The sequence below is a fragment of the Geotrypetes seraphini genome, chromosome 16 (assembly GCF_902459505.1).
Source record: "Geotrypetes seraphini chromosome 16, aGeoSer1.1, whole genome shotgun sequence".
Lineage (NCBI taxonomy): Eukaryota > Metazoa > Chordata > Amphibia > Gymnophiona > Dermophiidae > Geotrypetes > Geotrypetes seraphini.
Window position 1 is genome coordinate 49,732,555 of NC_047099.1, and position 14,334 is coordinate 49,746,888.

The following is a 14,334-nucleotide window of genomic DNA, read 5'->3' on the forward strand; positions in this document are numbered from 1 at the left end:
GGTAGTACCTGGGTAACTAATTCTGTTTATTCAATTGTACATCTCATCTTTTGTAAACCGCATAGAGCTTCACGGTCCTGCGGTATATAAACTGATTGTTATGTTATGTTTAGAAGCCCTGATGATCTAGTGCAGGGGTCTCAAAGTCCCTCCTTGAGGGCCGCAATCCAGTCGGGTTTTCAGGATTCCCCCAATGAATATGCATGAGATCTATGGGCATGCACTGCTTTCAATGCATATTCATTGGGGAAATCCTGAAAACCCGACTGGATTGCGGCCTTCAAGAAGGGACTTTGAGATCCCTGATATAGAACATGTAAGAGACGTAACCTATATATCAGGGGTCCCCAAAGTCCCTCCTTGAGGGCCGCAATCCAGTCAGGTTTTCAGGATTTCCCTAATGAATGTGTGCATGCACTGCTTTCAATGCATATTCATTGGGGAAATCCTGAAAACCTGACTGGATTGCGGCCTTCAAGAAGGGACTTTGAGATCCCTGATACAGAACATGTAAGAGACGTAACCTATACATCAGGGGTCCCCAAAGTCCCTCCTTGAGGGCCGCAATCCAGTCAGGTTTTCAGGATTTCCCTAATGAATATGTGTGCATGCACTGCTTTCAATGCATATTCATTGGGGAAATCCTGAAAACCCGACTGGATTGCGGCCCTCAAGGAGGGACTGAGATCCCTGATCTAGTGGCTTCTTTGGGGCAGGATGGTCCCTAGCGTCTCCTGCCCAGGCCAGTTCCAGTCTCAAAACGGCTGCTGTGACCACCCGGGGCAGTTTTACCAGGCTGCCGCAGGACAATGGTTTTGCTATCAGCTTCAACTTCAACTCCAACTCCAGCTGAAACCAAGCTTTTAAGTTTCAGATTCGGTTTCAGCCAAAACCTAAAAGCCCCGGTTTCGGTCACCCTCTTGTCCTGTACATCTTCCCTGTAACCCAATAAAAAAGCCAGAACCAGCAGACTCTTCCCTCTACAATGGAATTATTTAAATTAGCAGCAAGGGCGAGTCGATGACGACAAAACATCCCATCAAACAGAGTGACTCTGCATAACACCGTCATCCCCTGCTGGAGCTCACCTCAAATTACAATTTGTATTTATTTTATTCATTTAAAAAATCTGCAGCTCATGTTATATTAAAAAATAAAATAAAACCTTAAGCAACATACAAAAATCAACATCACATTGTAGCAGAATTCCTCTTGCATGTCGGCTACATATATACACTGCTATCTGACCCCCCTGGCCAGTCGCACCTGCTCCAAGCAGTGGCAGAGGGGTGAAAAGTCTGCACTGCTCATTCACCTCTCTTTTACACTCAGATATGTTATTTTAAATGAAAAGCTGCTGTACAGAGCAAAAATAATGTAAAACGTTTATATTTGTAAAAATGTAGCAATAAAATCAGTGACATACTTATTTTCCCCTCAGCCCACTGAATCCTGGGAATTGTAGTCCTACATTTTATTAAGGGTGTGAAACAGAAAGAAAGAATTGTTTAAAAATAGGGAAAAAAAAAAAAAAAGAGAGGCCTGTCTCCCCATCCCCCTGGAGTGCAAATCTCAGAACACTGAAATAGGCTCAACTTGTCCTGGGTTAGGGCAGTGGCCGAGGTTTGGGGGGGGGGGATTTTTAAATTCAGTTATCAAAGTCTTTGAATGTCCCAGTGCTGTGGCTTCGGCAGGAATGTGGGTGGTGCTTTTCAAAGTGTGAACAAACCTGGCCCTGGACTACCCCCTCCGACATGCAAATAAGTCTCCAGTCTATTTGTCAGAGGTGTCATGAAAGCAAGGACTGCTTTGATCAGCAGGCCCGTGTACAAATTCAAGCAGGATTCCTAAAACGTAAGATGAAACCGAGTCCGGGATGCTTTAGGATGAGAGATAAATAAACTGAGCCGAGTTCCCCATCTGAATCGGACAGTTATGGGGGCTCCTGATTTCAGGCCCTCTCTCTCTTTACTTCTTGCAGGATTTTGATTTTATGCTCCAGTCTTGTCCGTGGCGTCTGGTTCTCTCTTAGAATCTATGTGGTGTAGGGGACAGGTGGACCCCAGCATGACTGTACCCCCCCCTACTCCAATATAATGTTGACGGAGGCCAGAGCCTCCGTGGCCCAGGTAGGGTATTTCTCCTTGCTACCATACATGGTTGCCATGAATTGTTGGACGAAACGGGGGAACCTGTCTTGTATGATGCTCTCTCGGATGGAACGCATCAAAGTCAGCTGTAAAAAAAGAAGAAGGCGAGAAGCAAAATAGCACAGGTTAGCAGAAAAGCAGGCACGATCACCGAACTTCTGCAGCACCTCAACTAGGTCTGGATGGAGGGCCCGGGAGAGGCCTCTTCCAACTCCCAAATTATATACCTGCTCTTTAGGGCAGCCATCAGCACCGATGGGCCCTGCGAGAAGCAAACATCACCCATCCTCTGCTTCCCGACTCAGGACCAGAGGAATTAAAGATGTCGGGTTAAAACTGAGTCTTTCTCCCCGTTAAGACACGGAGCTTGGGAGAGGGCCGGGCCTGGCCTACCCCAGTACTGACCTGATAGGCGATGTTATGTACTGTGATATGATGCAGTGCCGCTGGGTCTCTCTTAAACAGAGCATTCAGGAAGGCACGCGTGTACCTGCAGGGAAGAGAAAGACAGTGACACCGCTCTGGACCTCACTACTGTGCCTTTAACCCTTTCAGGACCATAAGGATCGTAGGCCAATTTTTGTGGTTTTGACGACATTTTTATGGTAAAAAGGGCTTGCAGATGCCAAAATATTGATTTTTTTTGTGAAATATCATTATTTTTATTTAAAAAAATCACACTTCTGGCTTATGGACAGTGTGGCAAGTGAATCTTCTCGTCAATCTGGCAACGACGCTAATGAATGAATGTCGGAACCAGTTTGTTTACATAAAGGCAGTATCATATGGAATCCGTACATATCAAATTTAGAACTGTAGACTATCCCAATCAAAATTGATAGGATTTTAAAGTTATGGGACAAATATGTCCCTTGGTCCTGAAAGGGTTAACTGAGCTTACAGAGACATGGATCTGGTGCTTCGCACCCACACGGATGAATGATGGCATTATTCCTGCCACCTTCCAATGGGGCTAACCCTCCACAAACCTCTTACACGTCGGGCACTCGCAGCTCTCGTCAATGGGACGGAAATCCTTGTAATATTGCTTGTTTTTCAGCTGCAGATATCCCCAGGGGACCAGGGCCGACCCAAACCGCTGAAAGAGACCAAAAGGTGACATTAGAATGGACCTTCCAACCACACCAGTAATGGCACACAGCGCCACTGGGATATAAAGTACAGCGGGTGGAGCCCCTCCCCCCAAGGAGGAACACACAAACGGCACAGCCGCAGCCCGCCTCTCTCTGTCATCAGGGCTGCGCTAGTATTTAAGTCTTAATGGCTGGTTGTGTCTGGATTAGACAGGGAGACATCGGCATACAGTCAGGTCCCTAGCACAGTGCCATTGCTAATACTTGGTAACAGGCGTGGGGGGGATGTTATTTTTCACATAGGTGTTTCCTCCTAACTGCTACATGCCTGTTACCCGGGGGGGGGGGGACGGGACAGTAAGCTTTCAGTCTCCATTCATCATTCCCCCCAGGTTACTTCTGAAACTCCAGTTTCTGTACCTTAATTTGATCTGATTTGAAACAATAATTTCATATACCATTGTTTCAAATCAAATTATATGGTTTACAAATATAATACATTTGAGCAAATTCTAAAAGCATCACCTCCACCCCCGCCCCCTTCCCTAGTTGTCTATTTCCCCATTTACTCTTCCTGATATGCAATATCTCACACACAAAAAAAAAAATAACTATGCAAGTTGGTTCCCAAAAATCATGCCTGCACTTCGCTCAGTGACAGACACAAGGAACCTCCACATCATAAGCCCCTTCCACACCTAGTGGAACACTTCTGACAGCCCCCCCCCCCCTAAGAAGTTAACACTTACCGCAGTCCTGGTGGGGAAGACGCAGTCAAACATGTCACAACCAAGGGCCACGCACACTACCAGGTCTGTTGCATAGCTGTGGGTACAGGAAAGAGAGAATTTCAGGACGCTAAAGACACCTCGAAGGGAAAACGAGAAGGCTACAGCCAAGCCTGAAGATCACTGACCGCACCAAGGGAAGAGAATAAACCCTGCGGTACCGGCACAGAGCGGGACAGCTGTCTTGGCTCCTCTCTGATACCATTTGCTTGCCTCTGCCATCGGCAGGCTCCTTTCCAGCCCTCGCTAATGACCTTCGCATTAGGTAATGAGGCAGCGGCACTGGGAGAAGAGTTGAGGGAAATGCTTACGATGACCACAAATTTACACAGGCTAGCAAACATCCAAGGCAGCGGGGCTGGATGGATCGAGCACATCTGAGGGGAGCAGAGAGGTGTTTCTCTTATTTCCTCTTTATGGCCTAATTTGCTTAGGGAATAGTCTAGGGAAAAGGGGGGTTTCCTACCCTACGCCCATGAGGTAGCGCGGTTTCTCCCGGGGCAGGTAATCCGTGCTGAGCGTCACCATCTTCCAGAAGTGATCCTTCTCCTCTCCGCCACTGAGCCCTCCAATCGCAAAGCCGGGAACATCACGCTTAATCATCTCTGCAAGAGATTACAAGAGGCCAAAGCTATCAGGCCTTTATTGTAGCCCTTCAGGAAGGGGGGAGCACAGAGGTACGAATCAGTTTTGGGACTGCCCAGACATTCTGAGACTGAGGTAAAGATGAGAAAGTCACGCAGAGAGAGCGAGGCCAAGAATCAAACTGAGTTTGGAGCAGCTCGAGTCAAGGCTCAGCTATTATCCACTATCAAATCTAAAGCAGTCACAGCACTAAAAATTCCCCTCAAGTTCAGTTATTTCTCTACGAGGAGTGCGTGGAAGGGGGTGGGGTCTACACCTGTGAGCAAAGCTTCCTTCACTGTCGATAACTTCCTGGAAATATAGAACCATGGAAAATGAAGGCAGATAACGACCATTTAGCTTATCCAGTCTGCTCATTCAAGTCATCTGTTCCTTCTTCTCCCTTAGAATAGGGACAAGTGCATACAATCTCTTCCTTGAACTCCAATAGTCTTGTTTCCACCACATCCACATCTTCCTCATCTCTCTACTAGAACCTGAAAGCCCAGCCTGTATACAAAGTCTTAAGCAGAACAAGAGCCCTTGTCGGGCTGCTCAGCAGATGAATCACTTACCTTCTAAACACTTCTTGCGCAGTTCAGAGCTTAAGCCGCCCTGGATGATGGCAAATAGATTCTGTTTTTCTGGGTTCTTCTGGGCAGCGATGCAGCGATCCAGCCAGCGGACCGACCTGCCGTGAAAAAAGGGCAACAAAGAGATTTTTACAGGTAGACCTAAGAGCACAGGAAGATGACAAGCCTGGCGCCATCACTAACACCATGCTCCTACCTAAACAGCACTGGTGCTTGTCAGCATAGCTTTTGCTAGCAATCAGCATTTTCAGTTGGCATAACTAATGTCAGCAAAGGTCTATGGGAAATTATATCAATCTGACTCTGGCATGTGAATGCAGATAGACCCTGAGTGCAGGCAGACGGTTTCATACAGCCCTAAAAGACGGTTTCAAATAGCCCTGATTAAATCATGATTACAAACCAACTTGTAGCTAAAAGGTGTGAAAAGGTGCTAAGAAGATGTGTTAATGTCTGATGCTTAGAATGGACAGCTTAGGATATACAATGGGTCCAGGTGCACAGATAACTAAGATTAATCAGAAACTATTGTCAGAGGCATACTGGAAATTACATTTGACTGCAGCCTATTCTTTTCTTGTCTAGCACAAGTTTATTCTGTATTTTAGAATAAGTTTCCAAACTATAAAAGCCCCCTTGCAACATCACCCCCTTCTTCTTGTTCGTCTTGCTCTCTACCTGAAGCTTGGGACATCACCCTCCCCACCCTATTTCTCTCTCTCATTTACAAGAACACAGCAGTCTCTGTAATTGTAACTTTTATGAATCCTACTTTTCTGTAAGCCTATTTCTATAATATATTCTTTATGCAATCACCTCTGGCATTGCTTCTCATTTGATTCTACTCCTGGTGAATCTTCGGTGAGGGAACTGAACCTGGGACCTGGCGTTTGTAAGGGCGCCTCTCACGTAACCCCTACAACCTCACCTTGTGGGGGACCTGGCGTTTCAAACCTTACAGTGCTAACCCTTTAAACGGAAGGAAGGAACGCTGGAGAAAATGCTATCAGTCCAAGACATGGCAGCGCTTGCTAATAATTATTTACTAGATCTGACATATCATTCCAATCAGAACGATTAACAACTCAATATAAATATATCATGAAAATAATACCATCATAAAAACAGTTAACTACAAAGAGACACACAATGACAACCTAGCCTATGTTATCCGACCCTGGGCTATATATAGATAAGAGCAAAGGCATGCCAACAGTATAGCTATGGGAGAGGGAGGAAGCTTGGGGGGCTCCATAACTGCTGCATTAGATGAATGATTGACAGGAATGCTCAAGCCCCACCTGCTGAAGAGATTGGCCAACCAAGCCCCCGCCCATGTTGCCTCAGCAGCGAGAAAGCCAGTGGGGTGCTTTAGCCGCAGATACCAGCACTTTTGTCCGTGCTCAGTTCTGAGCCAGCATGCACAGCTGCAGCAGCACGGGTGGGGGCTTGGCCAGTGAATCTCTTTGGCTGGCAGGACTTGGGTATCCCTGCCAGCAAAGGTGTGGGGAGAACTGGGAGGGTACAAGAGAGAAGAGCTGATAAGTAATATGTGCCCTCCTCCTGAACTCCCTTTCTCCACCCCACCCCAAAATTGGACTTCCAGCTATGCCCTCAAAGCATACATAATGCTTTATATAATGTTACTTCAAACATATTTCACGACTATCTGCGTGGATTACAAAAGAGTAACTGGTTAAACAATATACCTGAAGATACAAATTCATAATAGTAGAAATAACATTTCAGCAGCAAAAGTAAGCTACAATTATGCCTTCAATAGGCCACATTTACAGAATAAAAATGTTTTAAGATCCTTGCAAAACAACCAATCGTTTTAAAGAGTTCTTCTAGATACTGGTAACAAATTCCAAGATACAGCACCTTAATATGAGAAGGAAGAATCAAATATCCTTTTGGTTATTTTCTTTTTTATAACTGGAATATGTAGTTGCAATTGGTTACATGGGTTACGCAAGTCACCTTTGCGAGGTACAGATGCCAGTTCGATCATATACAAAGGTACAGAACCATACAGAATTTTTTAAACATTAGGTACGCTGCATTCTGCGCTCGATTTTGACAGACCATCGTGACACACACAGGCATCCAGATCGACCCAAAAGTGCTGATCTATCTCTCATACTCCTAAAAACGGTCAGATTACATTTCCCCACCAGCGTTCGGAACAAACCAGAACTGCGTCATCCTCAGATTGAGGCCGAAGAGAGATGTTGTAATTTTGTGGGGTAGGATGCTTTGGACGAACAGGGCTCAGACAGACCTGTGCATTGCCTCTTCCACTCGGGGACCCGTGACTGTGCTGCTCACAACGTCATCCAGCTGCATCATGATATCCGACCCTAAGAAAAAAGCCAGAAAGAAAAAAAAAAAAAAAAAAGAGAGAGAACGTGGTATCAGGGAGAGAGTACAGAGTGGTAACTTTTATGTAGGTTAAAAAGAAAGGTGATGATAATACATACGTACCCAGGGCATTCTGTATTTCAATGGACTTCTCAGGCGTCAATAAAATTTCTTTCCCATCGTACGGAGATGTAAACGTCACCCCTTCCTCTGTTACCTCGGACAGTTCCACCAGAGACACCATCTGGAATCCCCCGCTGTCCTTTAAACCAAAAGTCTCATTAATGGGGATCAGGCGGTACAATGCAAGTGTTTCTCACATGAGTAGGACCTGTGAGTAGCACACAAAGGAAACATTTCTGATGCTCCCAGATGTGGTACCGGAACAAAAACATTCTAGGGGGAATAGGCAATCCGCAGAGGTTAAGTGGCTCCAGGTAGGTCCACTGATCAGCTAGTGCCCATTTAACTTGCCACGTAAGAGTTAGAACCGTTGTTTTGCTGCCTTAACTTGTTTTAGACTGACTATTGCCACTAACAGGCTAAGCTGACATTCCACTCCCAGCCCACCCCTAACCTAACTGGTCAGAGGATGGCCAGGAAGCGGACACATTCAGCAGCTCTACCCAGTTAAGTATGGCTGAATATCTGGGAACAGACAAGGGCCTCAACCATCTTCTTAAGGTAAAGAAGTTATCTTTATATGAAAAGTCAGCTAGTCATAAGTTGGAATACATCGCCAGTGAATACACAGATGTGTTCAAATTATTTTGTTTTGCAAGATATTTATATTATGAACCTTCTATGTGATAGGTTATTTTTTTTTAATTTTAAGATCTTTTGGTATGTGACTATTGAATTTTGTTCAGTTTCCTAATTAATGAAGCAGTTTCTTGATTTGTAAACCCACCTCGAACATTGTTTGGAGATTTGGCAGGCTATGAATACCTTTCATCATCATTATCATATTGATCCCTTTCTGTTATGGTTACTTTGAGCACTGTACAGTGTTTAGATGGGAGAGAGTTGGTAGAAATCAAAGCAATACCAGAACTGTTACAGAGACAAACATGCATGACAAAGGAGAGATTAGGAAAAAGTATTAAAGAAACAGTGAGGATATAAAAGCAACTTCAAAAAGGTCCAAAAAGTAGAGATGGGAGTTAGCAATAGAGGAAAATGGACCGAATAGCACTGGCTTGCCAGATGACTAGAGTTTATGAGGAAACATGTAAGTAGAGAATGACACGGGGAGAAATTTTCCCTGTCCCGCGGGAACTCATTTTCCCATCTTGTCCCCATTCCTGCAAACTCCGTCCTCATCTGCACAAGCCTCAAACACTTTAAAATCATAAATGTTCCAGGTTTGTGCGGTTAAGGCAGAGCTTACAGGAATGGGCAGGGGACGGGGGCATCGAGTCCTTGCAGGGACAAATTTGTCCCCATGCCATGTATTTGTAGATGAGCGATCAAAGCTGGACTTGGACCGTGGAAGTGGGTAGAGAGCCGAGGCAAGGTCACCGTGTGAAGCGGAGAATACTCACAGTCAGCAGATTGTGCTTCCAGTTCATAAAGCCGTGCAGGCCACCTGCTTTCTCCATGAGCTCAGGACCCTGAAAAGAGGCAAAGGAGTGAGAGCAGAAAAGACTCCCAGCAATTGCCCCCCTGCCATACGAACTCTCCCCACCCCCGATCCTCGCCCCTTGCCCAGGCTCCCCTGCTCTCCCCACATCGGCCTGCTCCCCCCTCCAAGTGCCCCCTTCCCCCTCAACCACACACAGGTTGCACATAATCAGTCTGGTCAACCCCCCCCCCCCCCCACTGCTGCCTCTTGTTCATGCCAGGCTGTGAAATGGTGCAGGGGTGGGGCCGTGCAGGGGGGCGTGTCCTTTGACCACGCCCCCCACTGCTGCCCCTTGTTCAGGCCAGGCTGTGAAATGGTGCAGGGGCGTGGCCGTGCAGGGGGCGTGGCCTTTGACCACGCCCCCCCCTCCCGCGACTCACAGGCCTCATGCCCAGGTGGTAGGTGTTGCCCAGGCAGATGCTGCAGCCCAGCCTCCCCAGCTGCTCCGTCGTCAGCCCCTTCACGGTGCCCTGCGTGCCCACGGGCATGAAGACGGGCGTGGGCACGGGGCCGTGCGGCAGCCGCATCTCGCACGCCCGAGCCTTGCTCCGCCCGCACTCGGCCAAGATCCGCAGCGAGAGCGGAGGAAGCGGCGCGGTCGCCGCCGCGGCGGCGGCCATCGTTCCCCGGAAGCGGGGCGGAAGTGACGCGCTATGGCAACCCCCGAAGGGGGGCGGAAGTGGCGGACACATGCGCACTAGTCTTCCCCGAGCCTCCCTTCAGTGAAATGGAAATATCTGAATTGTGAAATTATTCTGTAATTACTTGATTCCCTCAATGAAATGTTATAACATAAATGACCAGAGCCAGGGCTGAGCCCCACAAGCTCTTGCCCAATTATGGCTTTGGTCCTCGAGGGCCGGAATCCAATCGGGTTTTCAGGATTTCCCTCCATGAATATGCATGAGATCTATTTCAATGCATATTCATGGAGGAAATCCTGAAAACCCGACTGGATTCCGGCCTTCGCGGACTGGAGTTGCCCACCCCTGACCGAAGCCATAATTGAGCAAGGGAAGGATGGGATTGTGGGGCTGTTGGATCCTGCTGTCCACAGGTGTGCAACCTCAGCTTTCTCCATGGACAAGCAGGATAACAACAGCCACACATGTGCACATTCCCAAGCAGAGGGTTACAATAAGGAGGAGGAGAAGCCTCTTTCATTAAAACAACAGTGACGGGTCAAAAGCGTGCCGGACAAACGGGCGCCGACAAATTGTCAGTGCCCGTTTGTCCGGCACGCTTATGACTGTGAACCGTCTCCAACCAGGGTAACCAGGAGGCAGTTTAAAGACGATATGTAAGAAATCCAGATATCAAAGGATGATAAGATTATATGAAGTATTAGTTCACCAGCATGCAAAACGTTGCCGTTTGAATACATATACTTTATGAGCAGCTGTCAGTGCTGGAATAAGAGGCAAATGGACACTGCTCAACCTCCAAGTTGTGTGGTTTGGGTGAAGCATCTTCACGAAGGTTAACATAAGAATCGCTGCTGCTGGGTCAGACCAGTGGTCCATCGTGCCCAGCAGTCTGCTCCCTTAGGTTAAAGATCAGTGCCCTAACTGAGACTAGCCCTATCAGCGTACGTCCTTGTTCAGCAGGAACTTGTCTAACTTTGTCTTGAATCCCTGGAGGGTGTTTTCCCCTATAACAGCCTCCGGAAGAGCGTTCCAGTTTTCTACCACTCTCTGGGTGAAGAAGAACTTCCTTATGTTTGTACGGAATCTATCCCCTTTCAACTTTAGAGAGTGTCCTCTTGTTCTCCCTATCTGGGAGAGGGTGAACAACCTGTTCTTATGTACTATGTTAAGCAATGGGTCGTGCTTAGATTTTGAGCATCTACAGTACAGTAGGTTGTTCAAATGTTTCATTCTGATGCTCTGATGTTCTCATAGCTTGTGTGTGTTGTCTAAAGGCCCTTTTTCCAATATGACAAAATTTGAATGGCTATTTTTCATTAATTGCGATTTGAGTCTAAATACACTACAATCACAACTGTATGCTAAATTTTGCAGAAGAGACTTGACTGGTCACCTAAAAAGAAAGCTGCAGTAACCTTAAGAAAAAAAGGCTATAGTTACAGATAGATTGTAGTCAAAAATTGGTCCAAGGTGTGTCGCCGCCAACCAGGGTACGGAAACTCTTGAAGAGAGCAGAAGCATCAATCTAACCAAACCTTATCGACCCTCCCCAGATTCTGACGCATACTTTATCGATCAACCTTGTAATCTCCCTAGGAATGCCCAGGCCAATTCTTGTTGTCAACCGCCTAGAACTGAAAGGTATTGGCCGGATAGAAGACACTAATGTCATGTAAAATCATTGGCAGTGACATAGCTGGGGGCAGTGCTGCTCCTCCCCTTCCTCTGTACCTCCTTTTAATTTTCCCAGTGCGAGTAGCATCGTGTCGGCTCTCGCTTCGACAGCACTTCCTAGGCACAGGACCCGGAAAGTGATGTCAAAGAGCGCCGACACCGAAGCGGGCAGCAAGTTTGTGTTACTGCTCATGCCAGGAAGATGAAAAGAGTTTAAGGGGTGCATGAGCACAGCAGGGGGGGGGTCAGGAAGAAAAGCAGGACTGGTGGTGGTGCCCTGGGCAGACTGCCCCAACCCCCCTCCTCACTAGGCTACTACTGGTATGTTCTATAGGTGGTTTTGTTGCAGTGGGTGTAGCTCAGCTGTCTCCAACTCAAACCCTTTGCAGGGCCACATTTTGGATTTGTAGGTACTTGAAGGGCCGCAGAAAAAAAGAGTTCATGTCTTATTAAAGAAATGAGGTAAAACTCTTTATAGTGTATAAATCTTTCCTTTTGGCTAAGTCTTAATAATAATATTATAATTTATAGCTAAAGAAACATATGATCAAGAAACTGTTTTATTTTACTTTTGTGATTATGATAAACATACCCAGAGCCTCAAAATAGTACCTGGCGGGCCGCAGGTTTGAGACCACTGGTGAAGCTGGACTGGTGGGAATGGTAACTGGTCTTGTGGGGATGTCATCTTTGTTTTAAAATAGTTCCGAGGCCGTTGGAATATCGGGGGGGGGGGGGGGGTTGTAATTTGTGATCGTGTTTGTTATAGCCAGGTTATCTAATACTGAGAACAGTTGGTTGATTCTTTATTGATTGTTTTGCGTCGGTGGTGATTTCCTGGCACCATTTAACCTTGTTTCCTGGGGAGGAGTGTTTTACGCCAGTAGCACTCAGCTTGTCGGCAAGCTCTTTTTAGGGAGCTAAGGGTTCTGTGCTGGTCTTTGGCTGAACTGCAAAGCACTTCAGGTATTTTAAGAGACAGCATTAACTTATGTGTTTGCATCTAATCAGACACTTTTCCGAAGCAGAAGCTTGGATGTTGCTGAAGATGGGATCATCAAGATCTGCATTATAAAGGTTAATGGAGTGAGGGTTTATGGTTTATTTATAATCTGCCTTTTTCAAGGCAAAGTATGACAGCACACACACATAATAGTACTTCACAGAAATCTTACAAAAAAAACCAAACAAAAAACCAGCAGCAATATGCATCATATTCAGCATAAAATCAAAATAAAATACCAGCCTGACAATAATAGCAATACAATCACTTTTCCTATACAAGAATCAATCTTAAGCAACTCAGATTTTCACCGACCAACATCTCTTACAACAAAACAGATGTCTTTTCAACAGTTTCTTAAAGGCATCCACATTGTTTTGATGTTTAATGTAGAGAATGACACGGTGGCTGTTACCCATGGGTAACCTGCCAAAACAGTGGGGAAAAAACTGTGTTCACTGTAGCTATGGGGACAAGGCCATTCACCACCTCATGGAGCGGTGAATGGCCTTGTCCCTGTAGATAAGGGAGGGAATGCACGCAGTCACCTATCGCGCTCCCTCCTTACTGCCGCCGAATCTAAACATCTCCCTACCTCCCTGCCCCTTACCTTCGTGGCCGCGATTTCTAAACTGCCTTCTTACAGCAGCCAGAGTGTTGAAGCTGCGTGTGGCTGCCGTAAAGGTCATCTCTGATGCAACTTCAATGCTCCAGCTGCTGTAAGAAGGCAGTTTAGAAATCACAGCCATGAAGGTAAGGGGCAGGGAGGAAAGGTTTGGGTGGAGAGGAACAGACGCTGAAGGGAAATGGGGAAGAGAGATTGGAGAGAAGACGCTAAAGAGAGATTGGGGAGAAGACGCTGAAGGGAAGAAGACAGAGACACCAGACTATGGGGGGAGCGGAGGGAAGAAGATAGGTGCCAGACCAATTTGGAGGGGGGAGAAAGGGAGAAGCACAGTAACAGAGCAAATGGAAGATACAGAGAGAAGGCAGACAGTGGATGGAAGGAATTGAATGAGAAGATGAGTAAAGCAGAAACCAGACAACAAAGGTAGAAAAAAATTTCTGTTTATTTTGCTTTAGGATAAAGGAGTATATTAGTTTTGTTGATAAAAATTTATCAAAAAAGCCCTGCCAGCTGAGCATCTCTTTCTCTAGTTCAGCAGCCAGAACTTTGATTTATAAGGAAGGAATAAGCTAAATATTGTAGTACTGAGGTTGTATGGATGCTACAGGGACAGGGCGGTGAAGGGGACAGATTTTTTTTCCCTGTGTCATTGTCTAGTTTAATGTAAGACGGGAGTCTATTCCACTCTTCTGGACCACAACATGAAAATGCCCCCATTCTCATAGTCTGCCGGCTCAGCTCTTGTCTTGATGGCATGGCCAGGTCAGGTTGTGTTGCCGAGTCTCACAGTAAAGGAGGTTGTTAATATTCAAGTAACTGTAATAGCAGAAGGGGCTACAGTGAGGGTCTCGGTACTGGAGCAGCAGATGGTGTTGGAAGGCAGGAGTGAGGTGTATTGCAGAGGGTGTGGCACGCTAGGAGTGAGGTGCATTCACAGAGGTGTGGATAGTGGGTCTCATTACTGGAATAGCAGGGCCAAAACCTTTTGTCAAATCACCTATAATCATTTTCTTGAAATTAAAACGCCCTATTTTCATTTGGTTACAGTCAAGATCTTGTCTCATGTAAAAATTGTATTCCCATCCAGCTCTCAGCATATTCATTTCAGTTCTTTGCTGGTGGAGAGCGAGGTTGCAACACGCCAT

General features: G+C 46.3%; 1 protein-coding gene across 1 annotated transcript; it reads right to left on the minus strand.

Moving 5' to 3' along the window:
• Positions 1-1,084: 1,084 nt before the first annotated feature.
• Positions 1,085-9,867, minus strand: QTRT1 (queuine tRNA-ribosyltransferase catalytic subunit 1). Its single transcript, XM_033924868.1, has 10 exons — positions 9,618-9,867; positions 9,158-9,226; positions 7,737-7,875; positions 7,534-7,612; positions 5,232-5,347; positions 4,499-4,637; positions 3,994-4,069; positions 3,140-3,249; positions 2,556-2,640; positions 1,085-2,236 (listed from the first exon to the last, which is right to left on the minus strand). The coding sequence occupies exons 1-10, from the start codon at positions 9,855-9,857 to the stop codon at positions 2,084-2,086; spliced, it is 1,206 nt and encodes a 401-aa protein (XP_033780759.1). The 5' UTR covers positions 9,858-9,867; the 3' UTR covers positions 1,085-2,083.
• Between the last annotated feature and the right edge of the window lie 4,467 nt (positions 9,868-14,334).